The sequence below is a fragment of the Procambarus clarkii genome, chromosome 35 (genome assembly GCF_040958095.1).
Source record: "Procambarus clarkii isolate CNS0578487 chromosome 35, FALCON_Pclarkii_2.0, whole genome shotgun sequence".
Taxonomy (NCBI): domain Eukaryota; kingdom Metazoa; phylum Arthropoda; class Malacostraca; order Decapoda; family Cambaridae; genus Procambarus; species Procambarus clarkii.
Window position 1 is genome coordinate 26,327,541 of NC_091184.1, and position 16,934 is coordinate 26,344,474.

The 16,934-nt window shown below is 40.2% G+C and overlaps 1 protein-coding gene across 1 annotated transcript in view; it reads left to right on the forward strand.

Annotated features, from left to right (window-relative positions):
* Positions 1-16,934, forward strand: part of LOC138371159 (tripartite motif-containing protein 5-like) — a 78,631-nt gene that overhangs the window by 3,937 nt on the left and 57,760 nt on the right. The window contains exon 2 of the mRNA XM_069335995.1: positions 5,273-5,342. Coding sequence (XP_069192096.1) covers positions 5,337-5,342 — 6 coding nt within the window. The 5' untranslated portion in view covers positions 5,273-5,336. The remainder of the gene's footprint in view (positions 1-5,272; positions 5,343-16,934) is intronic.

The window sequence follows — 16,934 nt, forward strand, 5'->3', positions numbered from 1 at the left end:
AGTGACCTGGGCATCCTCAGAAGGTGAGTCCTTGCTAGTGCTGGGTGCTGGTCCAGTTGCCTGGACATCCTCAGCAGGTGAGTCCTTGCTAGTGCTGGGTGCTGGTCCAGTTGCCTGGACATCCTCAGCAGGTGAGTCCTTGCTAGTGCTGGGTGCTGGTCCAGTTGCCTGGGCATCCTCAGCAGGTGAGTCCTTGCTAGTGCTGGGTGCTGGTCCAGTTGCCTGGACATCCTCAGCAGGTGAGTCCTTGCTAGTGCTGGGTGCTGGTCCAGTTGCCTGGACATCCTCAGCAGGTGAGTCCTTGCTAGTGCTGGGTGCTGGTCCAGTTGCCTGGGCATCCTCAGAAGGTGAGTCCTTGCTAGTGCTGGGTGCTGGTCCAGTTGCCTGGACATCCTCGGAAGGTGAGTCCTTACTAGTGCTGGGTGCTGATCCTGTAGGCCTACTGTGAAACCGTACCAAAAACTTTTGAATCTTAGTTTGTTTCTTTGTTGTGAGCTTCATTATAATATCTTTCATGTCCTTTAGGTGCAGGTAATAATCTGTCAGTTCTTCATTATCAGTTACAGCAACCAAATCAAGCAGATCATTAACCTTTTGCAATGATGCAGCATATGGAATAGATAACACTGTCATCTTCCTCTTCCACATCCTCATCATTATTACCAGTAACACACTGGATAATCTCATTATCAGTTAATTCAACATAACCTGGATCATCAGCATCATTATTTAACCACTCATTCCCATCAGAAAGTTGCAAATCTTCCTCACCTGCATCTCTGAATGTCTCAAAAATCGCATTATCAAAGCCCTGAAAATCATAGCCATCTTCGTCTTTATTCTAACCAGGTACCGGACTCAGAATTTTATTCCATGCATTCTTTTATGTGGTGACCTTCAACTCGCTCCATTCCTTGGCCTAGTTGTAAATTGCATCTTTAATTAAATATTTCTTGAAATTTTCTAGTGTTCTACTAGCCTTCTTATCCTTATTAGGCATCTCGTCTTCCTCAGAGAGCAGAACTTCCATAATATCTGAATTCATAGCTCTTTTATAAAGCCTGTGAGAGCATAGATAACCCCTAATCCATGAGTTGTATTACAGATGTAGTGTTTGTGGTAAAGCCATACATGTTATTTTGCCATCAGGTGATGTTAATTTAGCAATGGGGTGAGCTGGGGCATTATCAGTCAACAACATTGACTTTATCTCAGCAGGATGAATTCTGCACATATTGATCTGCTGCTTTTTTACTTCTTTACAAAAGTGATTCTGGAACCAATCCTCAAAAGTAATCTGTGTGAACCAGGCATTTTTTGTGTTGTAGTAGATGACAGGTAGTCTGTTCATGCAGTTTTTCAATGCTCTGAGGTTGGCAGATTTCCCAACAATTGCGTACTTTGTTCGGTGACTGCCATCTGCGTTACAGCACAATAATGCTGAAAATCTTTCCTTCTTTACCTTGCAACCAGGAGTACTCTTCCTCAAGCCTGAAGGCCAAAGTGTTTCTTTGAAGGCATTTCCAGTTAAAGCCTGTTACATCTGCATTGTACACTTAAAACCAGCTTAGATTATTAGATATAATGTGCTGAGAAAGTTTATGCTTATATGCATTAGCACTTCCAACATCTGCACTTAATGCCTCGTCACAAATTTTCTTGTTAATGATGTCATACCTCTCTTTAAATCGACATACCCATTCAATGCTAGCCTTGAAATTGTCTATGTTTAACTTTACAGCAAGTCTTTCAGCTGCATTTCTAATAGAATCAACTGAAACAGCAATTCCTTTCGCATCATGCTGTGTAAACCATTTAAATAAAGACGAGTCCAGACCCGTATACTTAGCAGGCCTCAATTTTTCCTGTTGCCTATTACATCAGTTTGAGCAAAGAATTTCTTAATATTATCCTTCTGCTTTTTTATATCACAAACTGTAGCTTTACCAATGTTGAATTCTTGGGTGAGTTGAGTGACAGAGTATCCATGCTCTGCTTTCTCTGTCAAGTCAACTTTCTAATCAATTGACAAATATTTTCTCTTTTGTTTTATACCTTCAATACCATGAATGCTGGTCTGAGACATCTTGACAGATTAAATGAGTTCAAACAGTAAAATTTTTTAAATTTATTACAAAAATCCTTCGCGCGCGAGTCCGACGTTTTTACCCCAGGAAGAGGAGAAGCACATGGTGCCAGCCATCTCATCCAGGCCCAACGCGTTGACATGACCTGTGCTTATTTTATAGGCATATTCAAAATTTAATGTACATATTGACTGTTACAAGTTATTTTATTTAAAATATTATTATTGTTATATTGTTAGTTTGAAGTTTTATGCATTTTATACAGTACAGTTCTGTATTAACCCTTAAGCTGTGCATGGCATACATATACGACAGGACCTGATGGCAAAGTTCAATTTCTCAAATTTGCTCTAATGCTTTCCAGTTTTTTGTGCATACTAGCAAATCCTGCAACTTTGTCTAAATGATCATAAACGTAACTTGTAAAGTAAGAAAATAAAAAATAATTATAAAATTGAATATTGAATACTTCAGATTTTGAGATTAGCTGCAAAAATATAAACTATCACCAATTGTTCATTTGATGTTATTATGCTCTCAGAATAATATATGATCTTCATTTTCATAGATTTAGAATATATGTTTTCAGTTTAGTTTACTGTAAAAACAATTGTCAGTGTGGCATCTGAATTATGCCCGAAATTTAGAAAAAAAAATTGATATCTCCAAACGTTTAGGGTTTGTGAAAAATCCATTCTAATAGGATTGTATAACAGACAGCTGTGCACATTATTTGTAAAAATGATGAGAATAGGTGAGAAACTGGATTTATTGAAGCTGACTCAAAGTTGAAACTCTAGTTTTAGAGATAATTGAAGTTGAAGTTATCGACAATGAATAAGGTTCATAATGAATAAATTCATTAATTTACTTATATGTTTTAATAAATATTGTTTGGCATTCGCACTCAAATATGTGAAAGTTGTAGGTCAGTATGTGTTGGAATGATGTCAAGAAAAAATAACCCCCCAAAAAACAAAATATAGGGGTAATTATAATGATTTAGGGGATAAAAATATATACTTTATAAAAGTGATAAAGCTCTAATCTGGTCCCTAATCATCAAAACCGCCTAAGAGACAAAGAAAATAGAATTTGAAATCTCTGAAAAACTCAGTAAAAAAAAATCACAGTCCTAAGTTCTGCCAGTTGTGACTGATTTATTTGGTGACCAATTTCATTCTATCTTGACATTGTTAGGGATGGGTATGCACTCTCCAGGATGTAGAGGTTACAACAAAATGAGATAATAAACAAAGGAGACAAAACCCTCAGTTCCAGTTAATAGGAGTTGTTCTCCTTATCAATAAAATGTTCTTTTTTTAAAAAAAAATTGTCTAAAGTACATTTCTGAAAACATTGGGGTGAAACTTTCTTGATGATTAAGCCGATAAGTTGGAGATTTGTTCAACATTTAGTATTAATTTTCACATAATTCAAATATTTTTTTGCCCAGCCCCAGCTTTTACAGCCCAGGCTGTAGCAGCTTAAGGGTTAATGCATGTGGTTTATATTACGTAGGCTGTCAGAGAGGGAGGGGAGGCAGCTGAGAACATGCCCATACCCCCTTCCTCATTCCTGCCCCACCCTCCTTACTCCTGCCCACCCTCCTTACTCCTGCCCACCCTCCTTACTCCTGCCCACCCTCCTTACTGCTGACCACCCTCCTTACTCCTGCCCACCCTCCTTACTCCTGCCCCACCCTCCTTACTCCTGCCCCACCCTCCTTACTCCTGCCCCACCTTCCTTACTCCTGCCCAACCCTCCTTACTCCTGCCCCACCCTCCTTACTCCTGCCCACCCTCCTTACTCCTGCCCCACCCTCCTTACTCCTGCCCCACCCTCCTTACTCCTGCCCACCCTCCTTACTCCTGCCCCACCCTCCTTACTCCTGCCCCACCCTCCTTACTCCTGCCCCACCCTCCTTACTCCTGCCCACCCTCCTTACTCCTGCCCCACCCTCCTTACTCCTGCCCCACCCTCCTTACTCCTGCCCCACCCTCCTTACTCCTGCCCCACCCTCCTTACTCCTGCCCCACCCTCCTTACTCCTGCCCCACCCTCCTTACTCCTGCCCCACCCTCCTTACTCCTGCCCCACCCTCCTTACTCCTGCCCACCCTCCTTACTCCTGCCCCACCCTCCTTACTCCTGCCCAACCCTCCTTACTCCTGCCCCACCCTCCTTACTCCTGCCCACCCTCCTTACTCCTGCCCCACCCTCCTTACTCCTGCCCCACCCTCCTTACTCCTGCCCCACCTTCCTTACTCCTGCCCAACCCTCCTTACTCCTGCCCCACCCTCCTTACTCCTGCCCACCCTCCTTACTCCTGCCCCACCCTCCTTACTCCTGCCCCACCCTCCTTACTCCTGCCCACCCTCCTTACTCCTGCCCCACCCTCCTTACTCCTGCCCCACCCTCCTTACTCCTGCCCACCCTCCTTACTCCTGCCCCACCCTCCTTACTCCTGCCCACCCTCCTTACTCCTGCCCCACCCTCCTTACTCCTGCCCCACCCTCCTTACTCCTGCCCCACCCTCCTTACTCCTGCCCCACCCTCCTTACTCCTGCCCCACCCTCCTTACTCCTGCCCCACCCTCCTTACTCCTGCCCCACCCTCCTTACTCCTGCCCACCCTCCTTACTCCTGCCCACCCTCCTTACCCCTGCCCACCCTCCTTACTCCTGCCCACCCTCCTTACTCCTGACCACCCTCCTTACTCCTGCCCACCCTCCTTACTCCTGCCCATCCTCCTTATTCCTGCCCACCCTCCTTACTCCTGCCCACCCTCCTTACTCCTGACCACCCTCCTTACTCCTGACCACCCTCCTTACTCCTGCCCACCCTCCTTACTCCTGGCCACCCTCCTTACTCCTGCCCACCCTCCTTACTCCTGCCCACCCTCCTTACTCCTGACCACCCTCCTTACTCCTGACCACCCTCCTTACTCCTGCCCACCCTCCTTACTCCTGGCCACCCTCCTTACTCCTGCCCACCCTCCTTACTCCTGCCCACCCTCCTTCTGCTCTAAGCACAATACCTAAAAAATAAAAAAAAAATTGGGTAAATATGTTCTATGTTTTGCTGGGAAAATTTTAGTCATACCTTATATTAGTCAATGTCATTATTGTCAATGTCAATATCAATGAATTAGTCAACCTTAAATTTGTTTTATTTTCCCCTAACAGGTAATACTGCTTCCATCTGTGTTCGGCTACCCAGGACAATAGCAAACACAACTTCTTCTCATTAATGATGGTAAGGACAATTTTATTATTACTGTACTGCCAGTGTGTGTGTTTATCATGTTGATGTCAATAATCAGTGATTGTCAGTGTATTAATCATGATATTGTCATTAACCAGTGACGGTGAGCGTATTAAGGGGCCTGGTGCATGGGCACCGAAACTTCCTCATACACACTCAGTTTTTGTGCAGAATCCTCATGGCAAATGCTCCAACTTTTCCTTATAAATCAACATCACAACATGAACGGAAAAAAGTAAAAAAAAAAAAAATATATATATAAATTCACAATTTCAAATTGCTATAAATATCTTACAATATCACCAATTGTTATTTTATTCATTATGGTCTCAGAATGGCATATAACATTCAATTGCTAGTGAGAAAATCACTGTTTTAGAGTATAGTTTACTGTAAAACATTTTTTAAATGTGGCCATCCAAATATGTGCCAAATTTATACGAAAAAATATTTAAAATTCCAAATGTTATGGCTTTTTGACAAATCGATTCACTAGGAACCTTAGCACTAAGAACTTTGCACATAATATGTAGAAATGGTGAGAATCGGTCAGAAACTGAATTTTTTATTAAGTCTCAAAGTTGAAAATGTTTTTCATAGAGCAATTATGCATTTAAAGTTCTCGACATTGAATTTAGTACTTTTAATTTATGACATATCTTGTAGGTTATAATTACGATTGCTTGGCATTCATACTCGAATATGTGAAAGTTGTAGGTCAATATATGTTGAAATGAAGTCACGAAAAAATAACCCCCCCAAATAACAAAATATATGGATAAGTTAGGGATAACTGAAAAACATACACTGGGTCCCTTAACTGTCTAACAGTAGGTTAGACATATATATATGAATGAGATTGGGTGGATATAAATAGGAGCTGCCACGTATGGGCTAATAGGCCTTCTGCAGTTACCGTCATTCTTATGTTCTTATGTTATTATAACAAACACTTATATTGCAATAACTTTATTGCCCATTTATTAGTGATAAGGCCCACATCTGGTCCTCATTCATGAATACCAGCTAAATAGACAAAGAGAATAGTGTTTGAACTCTGCAAATAATTGGCTAAAAAAAAAAGTCACAACTTCGGTTACGTGTGGCTGATTAACATGTTAACCAATTTCATTCAAACTTCACATGCTTAGTGCCTGATATGTATTCTCCAAGATGTAGAAGTCACAACAAAATCCACATAGAAACAAACGAGAAAAAAAGTAAAAACGAAAAACATAAAAGTGGTTGTTGGCTTTTTGTATAAAGGGACATAAGAAATACTGAACAGTATTGCCATTGGGCAATGTATTTATATAATATATAATAGAATACAGCATAATAACTTACTAACTCATTATTATGTGTGAAATCTGGCCCTCCAGGTGACAGCAGCAGCATATCCACTTTGTGGACCCTCTGTACTACTACTCATCTTCTTTGTGTGTCGAACAGGTGCATGCATCTCTTTAACCCTGATGTCCAGAAAATAGGAGGTGTTATCGTTGTTATCAGAACAGGTTGCTGCCAGATGCTCACATATTTATTTAAAAAAAATTGTAAAGTCCATTTTTTAACACATTGGGATGAAATTTTCATGACTGATGCCAAATAACGGAATATTTTTATTTAATTTTTGACTATTTTTTATATATGGAAAAGTCTCCACATGCACCGGGCCCCTTAATTATGATGTTTTCATTAACTAGTGGTGGTAAGTATATTAACCCTTAAACTGCACAACATGTCATATGATGTGTTGAGTAACTTATGCAAAAGTGCGCAACACATCATATGACGTGATGGAGTACCGCGCAAGATTTGAATGGCCAGCGGGGTAGGGGGGGCCCCCCCATATGCTGCCCAAAGACTATAGTAAACAGCCGGCATTTTCTAAAAAAAATCCAGTTCTCGCCACTAACGTATGGGAGGCCTCGGTTACCCAGCAGACACTATGGCGAGCGCATGGCCAAATGCCTCCCGGACACGCACCACGCAGTCACTTACTCAAGAGCAAATAACTACTGTCTCCACTCGATCATCCGGACTATATGGGAAGGACCCCCAGCCGGATTAGCACGTTTTTCTGATAATGGTACTTTTTCACCTACGAGTCCAAAAGGGACCATTTCCAACTATTTTTATATTACAAACAACATACTGTAACCCCGCGATTATCCGGGATTCAAACATCCGGAAAACGCCCTTATACGGCCAAAATCGTGATCGGATAAAGTTATCACAATATCCGGCCAAAATGGCCACAGGAACCGGATAAAAGCTGGTTTGGCCGGATGAAAATACGGCCATACCGTATTAATCCCGTCTCTGGCTCTAGACACATGGTGGAGGAGGGGGGTGGGGTGGGTGGGTGGTGTTGGGAGGGTGGGAGCGGTGCGTCAGGAGGGACCACCTGGGTACAGGAATTACCATTAATTTTAGAACAATTAATCATAGCCAAAAACAAATTAAATATGTACAGGTACTAGTAATTATGTAATAACAAATAAATAAGTTTCCTAAAAGCATTGTGCACAGGCTGAAGTTTCCTTAAAAAATATTGTGAATTTTTTTCCTCCTGGCGGCCTACGTAACGCTATAACTGCCCCAAGTGGACCCGTCCAACACTGGTCAACCCATGTGCGTCCGTCCCTCATGTTATACACAGTGCTGCGCCTCCGCAGTGAGGAAGAAAGTTGTCCTAACAATTAAAGACAAGTCACTGTTATACACCTCAACCAGTGCGGCCTCACAGTGTTGCGCCATTAGTGAAATATTTTTTTAAATAACTTTCTTAATTTTCATAGTAATTTTGAACATTTTTGGCGAAGAATATGTCTGGTAGCAGCATCAATCGTTCTGGAAGTGTTAAGAGGAAGAAGATTGTCCTAGCAATTAAAGACAAGTTACGTGTTGTTCAACAAGTGAGGCGTCACAGGCAGCCAAGCGCCTTCAACAAGTGAGGCGCCACAGGCAAGCCAAGCTCCTTCAACAAGTGAGGCATTACAGGCAAGCCAAGCGCTTTCAACAAGTGACGCGCCACAGGCAAGCCAAGCGCTTTCAACAAGTGAGGTGCAAGCAAGCGCTTTCAACAAGTGAGGCGCAAGCAAGCGCCTTTAACAAGTGAGGCATCACAGGCAAGCCAAGCGCCTTCAACAAGTGAGGGCATGCAAGCGCTTCAACAAGTGAGGTGCAAGCAAGCGCCTTCAACAAGTGAGGCCTCACAGGCAACCCAAATGCCCTCAACCAGTGAGGCTTCAGCAGCTGGCAGTCAAAACTAACTTAGCTAAATGAACTGTACAGTAATTTTAAGTGTTAATTTTAGTGTTGTGTTAGTATAGGTTACGTAAATTGTTAAGAATTTTTAACTTCAAGATGTGTGGCATCAATCAAGAAGACGAACACCAACAAGGTATGTTGAGGTTTCTAGTTACATATTTAATAATTGTATGTGGCAAGGCAATTCAAATTACTGTCTCCACTCGTTAATCCGGACTATATGGGAAGGACCCCCAGCCGGATTATCACGTTTTCCGGATTAACGAACTTTTTCACCTTTGAGTCCAAAAGGGACTATTTCCAAAATTTTTTATACCCCCAATCATGATTTGAATTGACACACACTAATTAGTGTGTGGGGCTGGGTGGGTGGTTAGCTGCTTAGCTGGTAGGTGGGCAGGAAAAGTGGGTGGGCAGGCAGGGATAGGTGGGTTCAGGCAGGTAGGTTTTGGATGTGTGGATGGCAGGTGGGTGGGTTCAGGCAGCTAAGTTTTGGATGGATGGATGGCAGGTGAGCAGGCAGATGGCCTTGGTGGGTGAACAGGTTCGAGCAGGCAAGTGGGTGGGTGGCTGAGCAGCCAGGTGGGTGGGTGAAGAAGTGGGTGGGCAAGCCGGCAGGTTGGTGGGTAAGCAGGCAGGTGGGTGGGCTATCAGGCAGGTGGTGGGTGAGCAGGTACTTGGGTGAAGAAGGTGGGTGGGTGAGCAGGCAGGTGGGTGGGTTGGCTATGCAGGTAGGTGGGCGTGCAGGTAGGTGGGTGAGTGGGCATGCAGGCAGGTGGGTAGGTGGGCAAGACTGGAAAGAGACATCACACGCCTGTGATCTCCTTCTTGGTCACCCCCCTACCTCACGCCAGCCTTCCCAACTCCCCTCCACGTGTGTCAACACGCTGTATTTCCCACTTCTATACTTCTCTTATGCCTCTCCTTCCTCTTTACTCAAAAAAAAAAAAAAAAAAAAAAAATGGGGGTTGACATGCTGTGCGATGACTAACACATGCACCTTAAGTTCTGTTAAATCCCATTTTATTTTCTTGTAAATATTTAAATAAATAAATAGCAAACCAAATACTGTACTATACTGCTAAAATATTATAGTGTGTTATTTAATACTGTATTTGTAACTAGCTCTCCATTGCAATAAGAAAACAATATAATTCTTGCAACACCTCCAATGCCACCTTCCTTCGATAGGCTTAAACGAGTCACATTTGGTACTCCACACACTCAACACTTCTCCCTCCCTCCCTCTCTGACCGACTCACTCCCTCCCTCCCTCCCTCTCTTCCTCCCTCTCTCCCTCCCTCTCTGACCGACTCCCTCCCTCCCTCCCTCTCTGACCAACTCCCTCCTTCCCTTCCTGACCGACTCCCTCCCTTCCTCTCTGACCGACTCCCTCCTTTCCTGACTGACTCCCTCCCTCCCTTCCTCTGACCGACTCCCTCCCTTCCTGACCGACTCCCTCCCTTACTGACCGACTCCCTCCCTCCCTTCCTTTTTGCCTCCCTCCTTCCCTTCCTGACTGCCTCCCTCCCTCCCTTCCTTTTTGCCTCCCTCCTTCCCTTCCAGACTGCCTCCCTCCCTCCCTTCCTCTCTGACCGACTCCCTCCCTTCCTGACCGACTCCCTCCCTTCCTCTCTGACCGAATCCCTCCCTTCCTCTTAGTAATAGTTAGTTCTTAGTAATAAGTTAGTTAGATAGTAGTGAGTAAGTAAGTGGACTGTATGTACTGATTCAGCTGCTGGAACTTATTATGCAATGGGAGGGACAATTTGTAGCTTAAACCACTTTGAGATGGCTCCTTCATAAACCACAAATTGTTTACCTAATCTTTGATATAGAAATTATAAATCATACCACATATGGTGGTCTAATCTACTATTATACCACAATAATGAAATTTATAACTACTAATACTATGTCTACAGTATTGAACAAAAAGGGGCCTTAGCTGTTCCTGTTGATGGGGCCTGCTAAGGCTGTGTAATTGTAGCATCAGAATTAGGTATGGCTCTGTGCCTCTGAGTGCCATGTAATGGCGGCTGTCTGGAGGCCTACAAAGCTTGATGTACAGCTAGTGAAAGCAATTTCTATAATTATATTAGGAGCCAGCTTCCTGCTTCACTAACTTTCCTCACAGTTACCTGTGTTGGTGACTGGTAATTGTTGCTGTAGTTCTTGAGAGGATGTTGTGCTGGTTACTTGCTTGTTGACACGTAGTCTGGGTATCTAATGAAATATACCAGCTCATATGGAGAGCCCTCTACAACGTGTTGGTTTGTTGACATTCTGTACGTGACGACGCTCCCGGGGGAGGAGACTTCAAATGTTTGGTGGTTCTATTTATGCTTAAGGAATAGTGTGTTAAGCAATATTCCTGGTGTTGGAAATTATATTCAGTCCTAGTGAACACTTTTTTATTAAATTTAAACACTAGACTGTTCTTTAAAAATAAATCAGAGTACAGTAATATAAATAATCATATCGTTGATTATCGTTGTATCATTGATGTAACCATCAATGATACAACTTCTTCCACTCTACCAATTACCGTTGGAGTGCCACAGGGCAGCATCTTAGGACCTCTTCTATTTCTTATATATATAAACGATCTGCCTAATGTCTCTAATATTCTCAAACCTATATTGTTTGCTGACGATACTACCCTTATCTACTCAAACCTCAACCCACATACACTAAATAATGTTGTGAATAATGAATTAAAAAAAGTCCACTTATGGATGTCAACGAACAAACTAACATTAAACATCGAAAAGACTTACTACATCTTATTTGGAAGCAAATCATCAAATGCAATTCAGCTACAGATAGACAACATTAACATCAGTAATAAAAATGATGGCAAGTTTCTTGGCCTATTCCTAGACAAGAGACTCAACTTCAGCACCCACATTCAACACATAACTAAGAAAGTCTCTAAGACAGTTGGTATACTCTCCAAAATCAGATATTATGTTCCTAACTCTGCTCTCCTCTCACTATATTATGCACTAATCTACCCCTATCTTAATTATGGTATCTGTGCATGGGGGTCTACCACTGCAAACCACCTTAAGCCCATCATCACACAGCAAAAATCTGCTATCAGAATAATAACTAACTCTGCTTTCAGACAACACTCAGCTCCCTTGTTTAAATCTCTAAACTTGCTAAATATTAACTCCCTCCACACATTCTCTTGTGTCAACTACATTTACAAAACCCTGTTCTTAAATGCAAACCATGCTCTGAAACTCTCCTTGGACAGATGTAATAGGACCCATTATCACCACACCAGAAATAAATATATCTTTGATATCCCCAGGGTCAAACTTAATCTGTGTAAACACTCTATGCAAATTAAGGGACCTAGTCTATGGAACTCACTCCCTAGTGAATTGAAAAACTGTAAAACTTTTGCCTTATTTAAAAGCAAAACCAAAAAGTACCTAACTTCATCTATTTAGTTTCCTACACTGAGCTTTAAATTTGCTCTGTACCTAGTGGTACCCAATCTCCTAATTTTTATGTAATATCAAACAACCTTATCATTGTGTCCATTGCTGTCTTCTTTTATGTGCTAGCCATATGCTGTATTGTGACTACCAATTTTTGTCAACTACCATTCAAGCTGTCATTGCAATCAATCTTATATTGTTTCTGCTGTATTGTGCCTACCAATTTGTTGTCAACTACCATTTTAAGCTGTCATTGCAATCAATCATAGCTACCTATGTGCTTTAATATACTGTACCTATAATTTTCTCTCATTTTTTTTTTTCATTCCATGTAATCTGTTATCATTTTTTTGTCTATAAATTTTGCAAGTATTTACCTCCTTAAAATTTTCTTAGAGTAAGGACCTGCCCGAAACGCTGCGCGTGCTAGTGGCTTTACAAGACTGTAATTACCATAATTGTATCCTCACATTCCTTATGTACATTCTTGTATATGCATAAATAAATAAATAAATAAATACGTGACGTCGATGACGTCACGGAATCACCCATTCTCTTTTCTTTATGGGGTAACTCATATTATTATGTGTGTCGGATTTCCGACAATATTATTAGGATAAGAAAAAGTTATAAAAATATATTGTTTCATGAATGCTTCATTGTATTAGATGGAAAGTCTCCAGGCTGGCAATCTACTGCCACCTACAGAATGATCTCTTGGGGAGGGAGGGAGGGAGGCAGTGAATGTGGGCGGGACAGAGGAAGTGAGCAGCAGTGAGGGGTGACTCCCTCCCTTCCTGGTGGTGGTGTACAACAAGTATTAGGCTACTAATCCGGCCAAACACCTGTTGGTCCGACTCCCATGGACATTTGGGCCGGATGGTGAGATAACTTTATCCAACCACACAACTTTGGCCGGATTAGGACATTTTCCGGATTAGCGAGTGTCTTCAGTACTTGTGTGGAGTGATGGTGACGATTTTATTCCTCTAATTCCCGCCTTTGACAATAAAGACGTTGGGATTACAGACCTTTTTCCTGATACTAGAGAGGACATGTGTGAAATTGATTATTTTACAGCATTTTATGATGGGCGGCTCATGGAATATATTGTACACCAAACGAACCTTCATGCGGGTCATATCGTTGGAAAAATGATAACAGAATTTTCACGATTGAAGCGTTGGATAAACACTACTGTAAGTGAAATGTATGTATTTTTGGCACTGTGTATGTTGATGAAACATTGTGTAAAACACGCAATATCAGATTAATGGAGCAAAGACCAAACTGTTCCAACACCTTTGTTCAGGAAATATATGTCTTGAGATAGGTTTCAGATACTCCTCAGGTGTCTTCATTTTGCAAGTAATGATGACCGGACAGAGGATGATAAACTTTGGAGAGTCAGGCACATTATGAATGACGTGATTGGAAAGTACAGTGCTGTGTGTATATATATATATATATATATATATATATATATATATATATATATATATATATATGTCGTACCTAGTAGCCAGAACGCACTTCTCAGCCTATTATTCAAGGCCCAATTTGCCTAATAAGCCAAGTTTTCATGAATTAATTGTTTTTCGACTACCTAACCTACCTAACCTAACCTAACTTTTTCGGCTACCTAACCTAACCTAACCTATAGAGATAGGTTAGGTTAGGTTAGGTAGGGTTGGTTAGGTTCGGTCATATATCTACGTTAATTTTAACTCCAATAAAAAAAAATTGACCTCATACATAATGAAATGGGTAGCTTTATCATTTCATAAGAAAAAAATTAGAGAAAATATAATTATTCAGGAAAACTTGGCTTATTAGGCAAATCGGGCCTTGCATAGTAGGCTGAGAAGTGCGTTCTGGCTACTAGGTACGACATATATATATATATATATATATATATGTATATATATATATATATATATATATATATATATATATATATATATATATATATATATATATATATATATATATATCGTACCTAGTAGCCAGAACTCACTTCTCTGCCTACTATGCAAGGCCCGATGTGCCTAATAGGATGAGTGATTTTCTTTATTTTCAATAAATTGTTTCCAATTAGTTTATTTGAATTATTATTATTTTATTATATTAGGAACATAAATTATTTACTTTATTGTGTTAGTTTAGGTTAGGTTAAGATAGGTTAGATTAGGTTAGGTAGGGTTGGTTAGGTTCGGTCATATATCTACGTTAGTTTAAACTCAAATTTAAACAAATTAACTCATACATAATGAAATGGATTGCTTTATCATTTCATAAGAAAAAAATATTGAAATATAAATTCAGGAAAACTTGGTTTATTAGGCAAATCGGGCCTTGCATAGTAGGCCGAGTATGACGTTCTGGCTACTAGGTACAACATATATATATATATATATATATATATATATATATATATATATATATATATATATATATATATATATATATATATATATATATATATATATAATGTCGTACCTAGTAGCCAGAACGCACTTCTCGGCCTACTATTCAAGGCCCGATTTGCCTAATAAGCCAAGTTTTCCTGAATTAATATATTTTCTCTAATTTTTTTCTTATGAAATGATAAAGTTACCCATTTCATTATGTATGAGGTCAATTTTTTTTTATTGGAGTTAAAATTAACGTAGATATATGACCGAACCACGTTTATATATATATATATATATATAAACTTTTAGACACACAACACCCACCAGGGGACTTGAACCTTGGCCACCAAGATGGCAGGTACACACTTATACCCATTGCACCATACTCAGAGCCCCCAAAAGAGGTAGGAATTCTGAGGTATTTAACTCCCAGACAACCCATCCTCTCCAGGCAATGGTATAGTGAGAGGCAATTGATGTTTTTCATCAAGCCCTGTTATACGTGTTCTCCCATATAACAGGGCTTGATGAAAAATGTCAATTGCCTCTCACTATACCATTGCCTGGAGAGGATGGGTTGTCTGGGAGTTAAATACCTCAGAATTCCCACCTCTTTTGGGGGCTCTGAGTATGGTGCAATGGGTATAAGTGTGTACGTGCCATCTTGGTGGCCAGGGTTCAAGTCCCCTGGTGGGTGTTGTGTGTCTAAAAGTTTATATATATATATATATATATATATATATATATATATATATATATATATATATATATATATATAATGTCGTACCTAGTAGCCAGAACGCTACTGTAACGCTACTATAATGTCGTACCTAGTAGCCAGAACGCACTTCTCAGCCTACTATGCAAGGCCCAATTTGCCTAATAAGCCAAGTTTTCACAAATTAATTGTTTTTCGACTACCTAACCTACCTAACCTAACCTAACCTAACTTTTTCGGCTACCTAACCTAACTTAACCTATAAAGATAGGGTAGGTTAGGTTAGGTAGGGTTGGTTAGGTTCGGTCATATATCTACGTTAATTTTAACTCCAATAAAAAAAATTGACCTCATACATAATGAAATGGGTAGCTTTATCATTTCATAAGAAAAAAATTCGAGAAAATATATTAATTCAGGAAAACTTGGCTTATTAGGCAAATCGGGCCTTGCATAGTAGGCTGAGAAGTGCGTTCTGGCTATTAGGTACGACATATATATATATATATATATATATATATATATATATATATATGTCGTACCTAATAGCCAGAACGCACTTCTCAGCCTACTATTCAAGGCCCGATTTGCCTAATAAGCCAAGTTTTCATGAATTAATGTTTTTTCGTCTACCTAACCTACCTAACCTAACCTAACCTAGCTTTTTTTGGCTACCTAACCTAACCTTACCTATAAATATAGGTTAGGTTAGGTTAGGTTGGGTTGGTTAGGTTCGGTCATATATCTACGTTAATTTTTACTCCAATAAAAAAAAATTGACCTCATACATAGAGAAAAGGGTTGCTTTATCATTTCATAAGAAAAAAAATTATAGTAAATATATTAATTCAGGAAAACTTGGCTTATTAGGCAAATCGGGCCTTGAATAGTAGGCTGAGAAGTGAGTTCTGGCTACTAGGTACGACATATATATATATATGGTATATATATATATGTCGTACCTAATAGCCAGAACGCACTTCTCAGCCTACTATTCAAGGCCCAATTTGCCTAATAAGCCAAGTTTTCATGAATTAATGTTTTTTCGTCTACCTAACCTACCTAACCTAACCTAACCTAGCTTTTTTTGGCTACCTAACCTAACCTTACCTATAAATATAGGTTAGGTTATGTTAGGTAGGGTTGGTTAGGTTCGGTCATATATCTACGTTAATTTTAACTCCAATAAAAAAAATTGACCTCATACATAGAGAAAAGGGTTGCTTTATCATTTCATAAGAAAAAAATTATAGTAAATATATTAATTCAGGAAAACTTGGCTTATTAGGCAAATCGGGCCTTGCATAGTAGGCTGAGAAGTGCGTTCTGGCTACTAGGTACGACATATATATATATATATATATATGTCGTACCTAGTAGCCAGAACGCACTTCTCAGCCTACTATGCAAGGCCCGATTTGCCTAATAAGCCAAGTTTTCCTGAATTAATATATTTTCTTTAATTTTTTTCTTATGAAAAGATAAAGCTACCCATTTCATTATGTATGAGGTCAATTTTTTTTTATTGGAGTTAAAATTAACGTAGATATATGACCGAACCTAACCAACCCTACCTAACCTAACCTAACCTATCTTTATACGTTAGGTTCTGTTAGGTAGCCGAAAAAGGTAGGTTAGGTAAGGTTAGGTAGGTTAGGTAGTCGAAAAACAATTAATTCATGAAAACTTGGCCTATTATGCAAATCGGGCCTTGCATAGT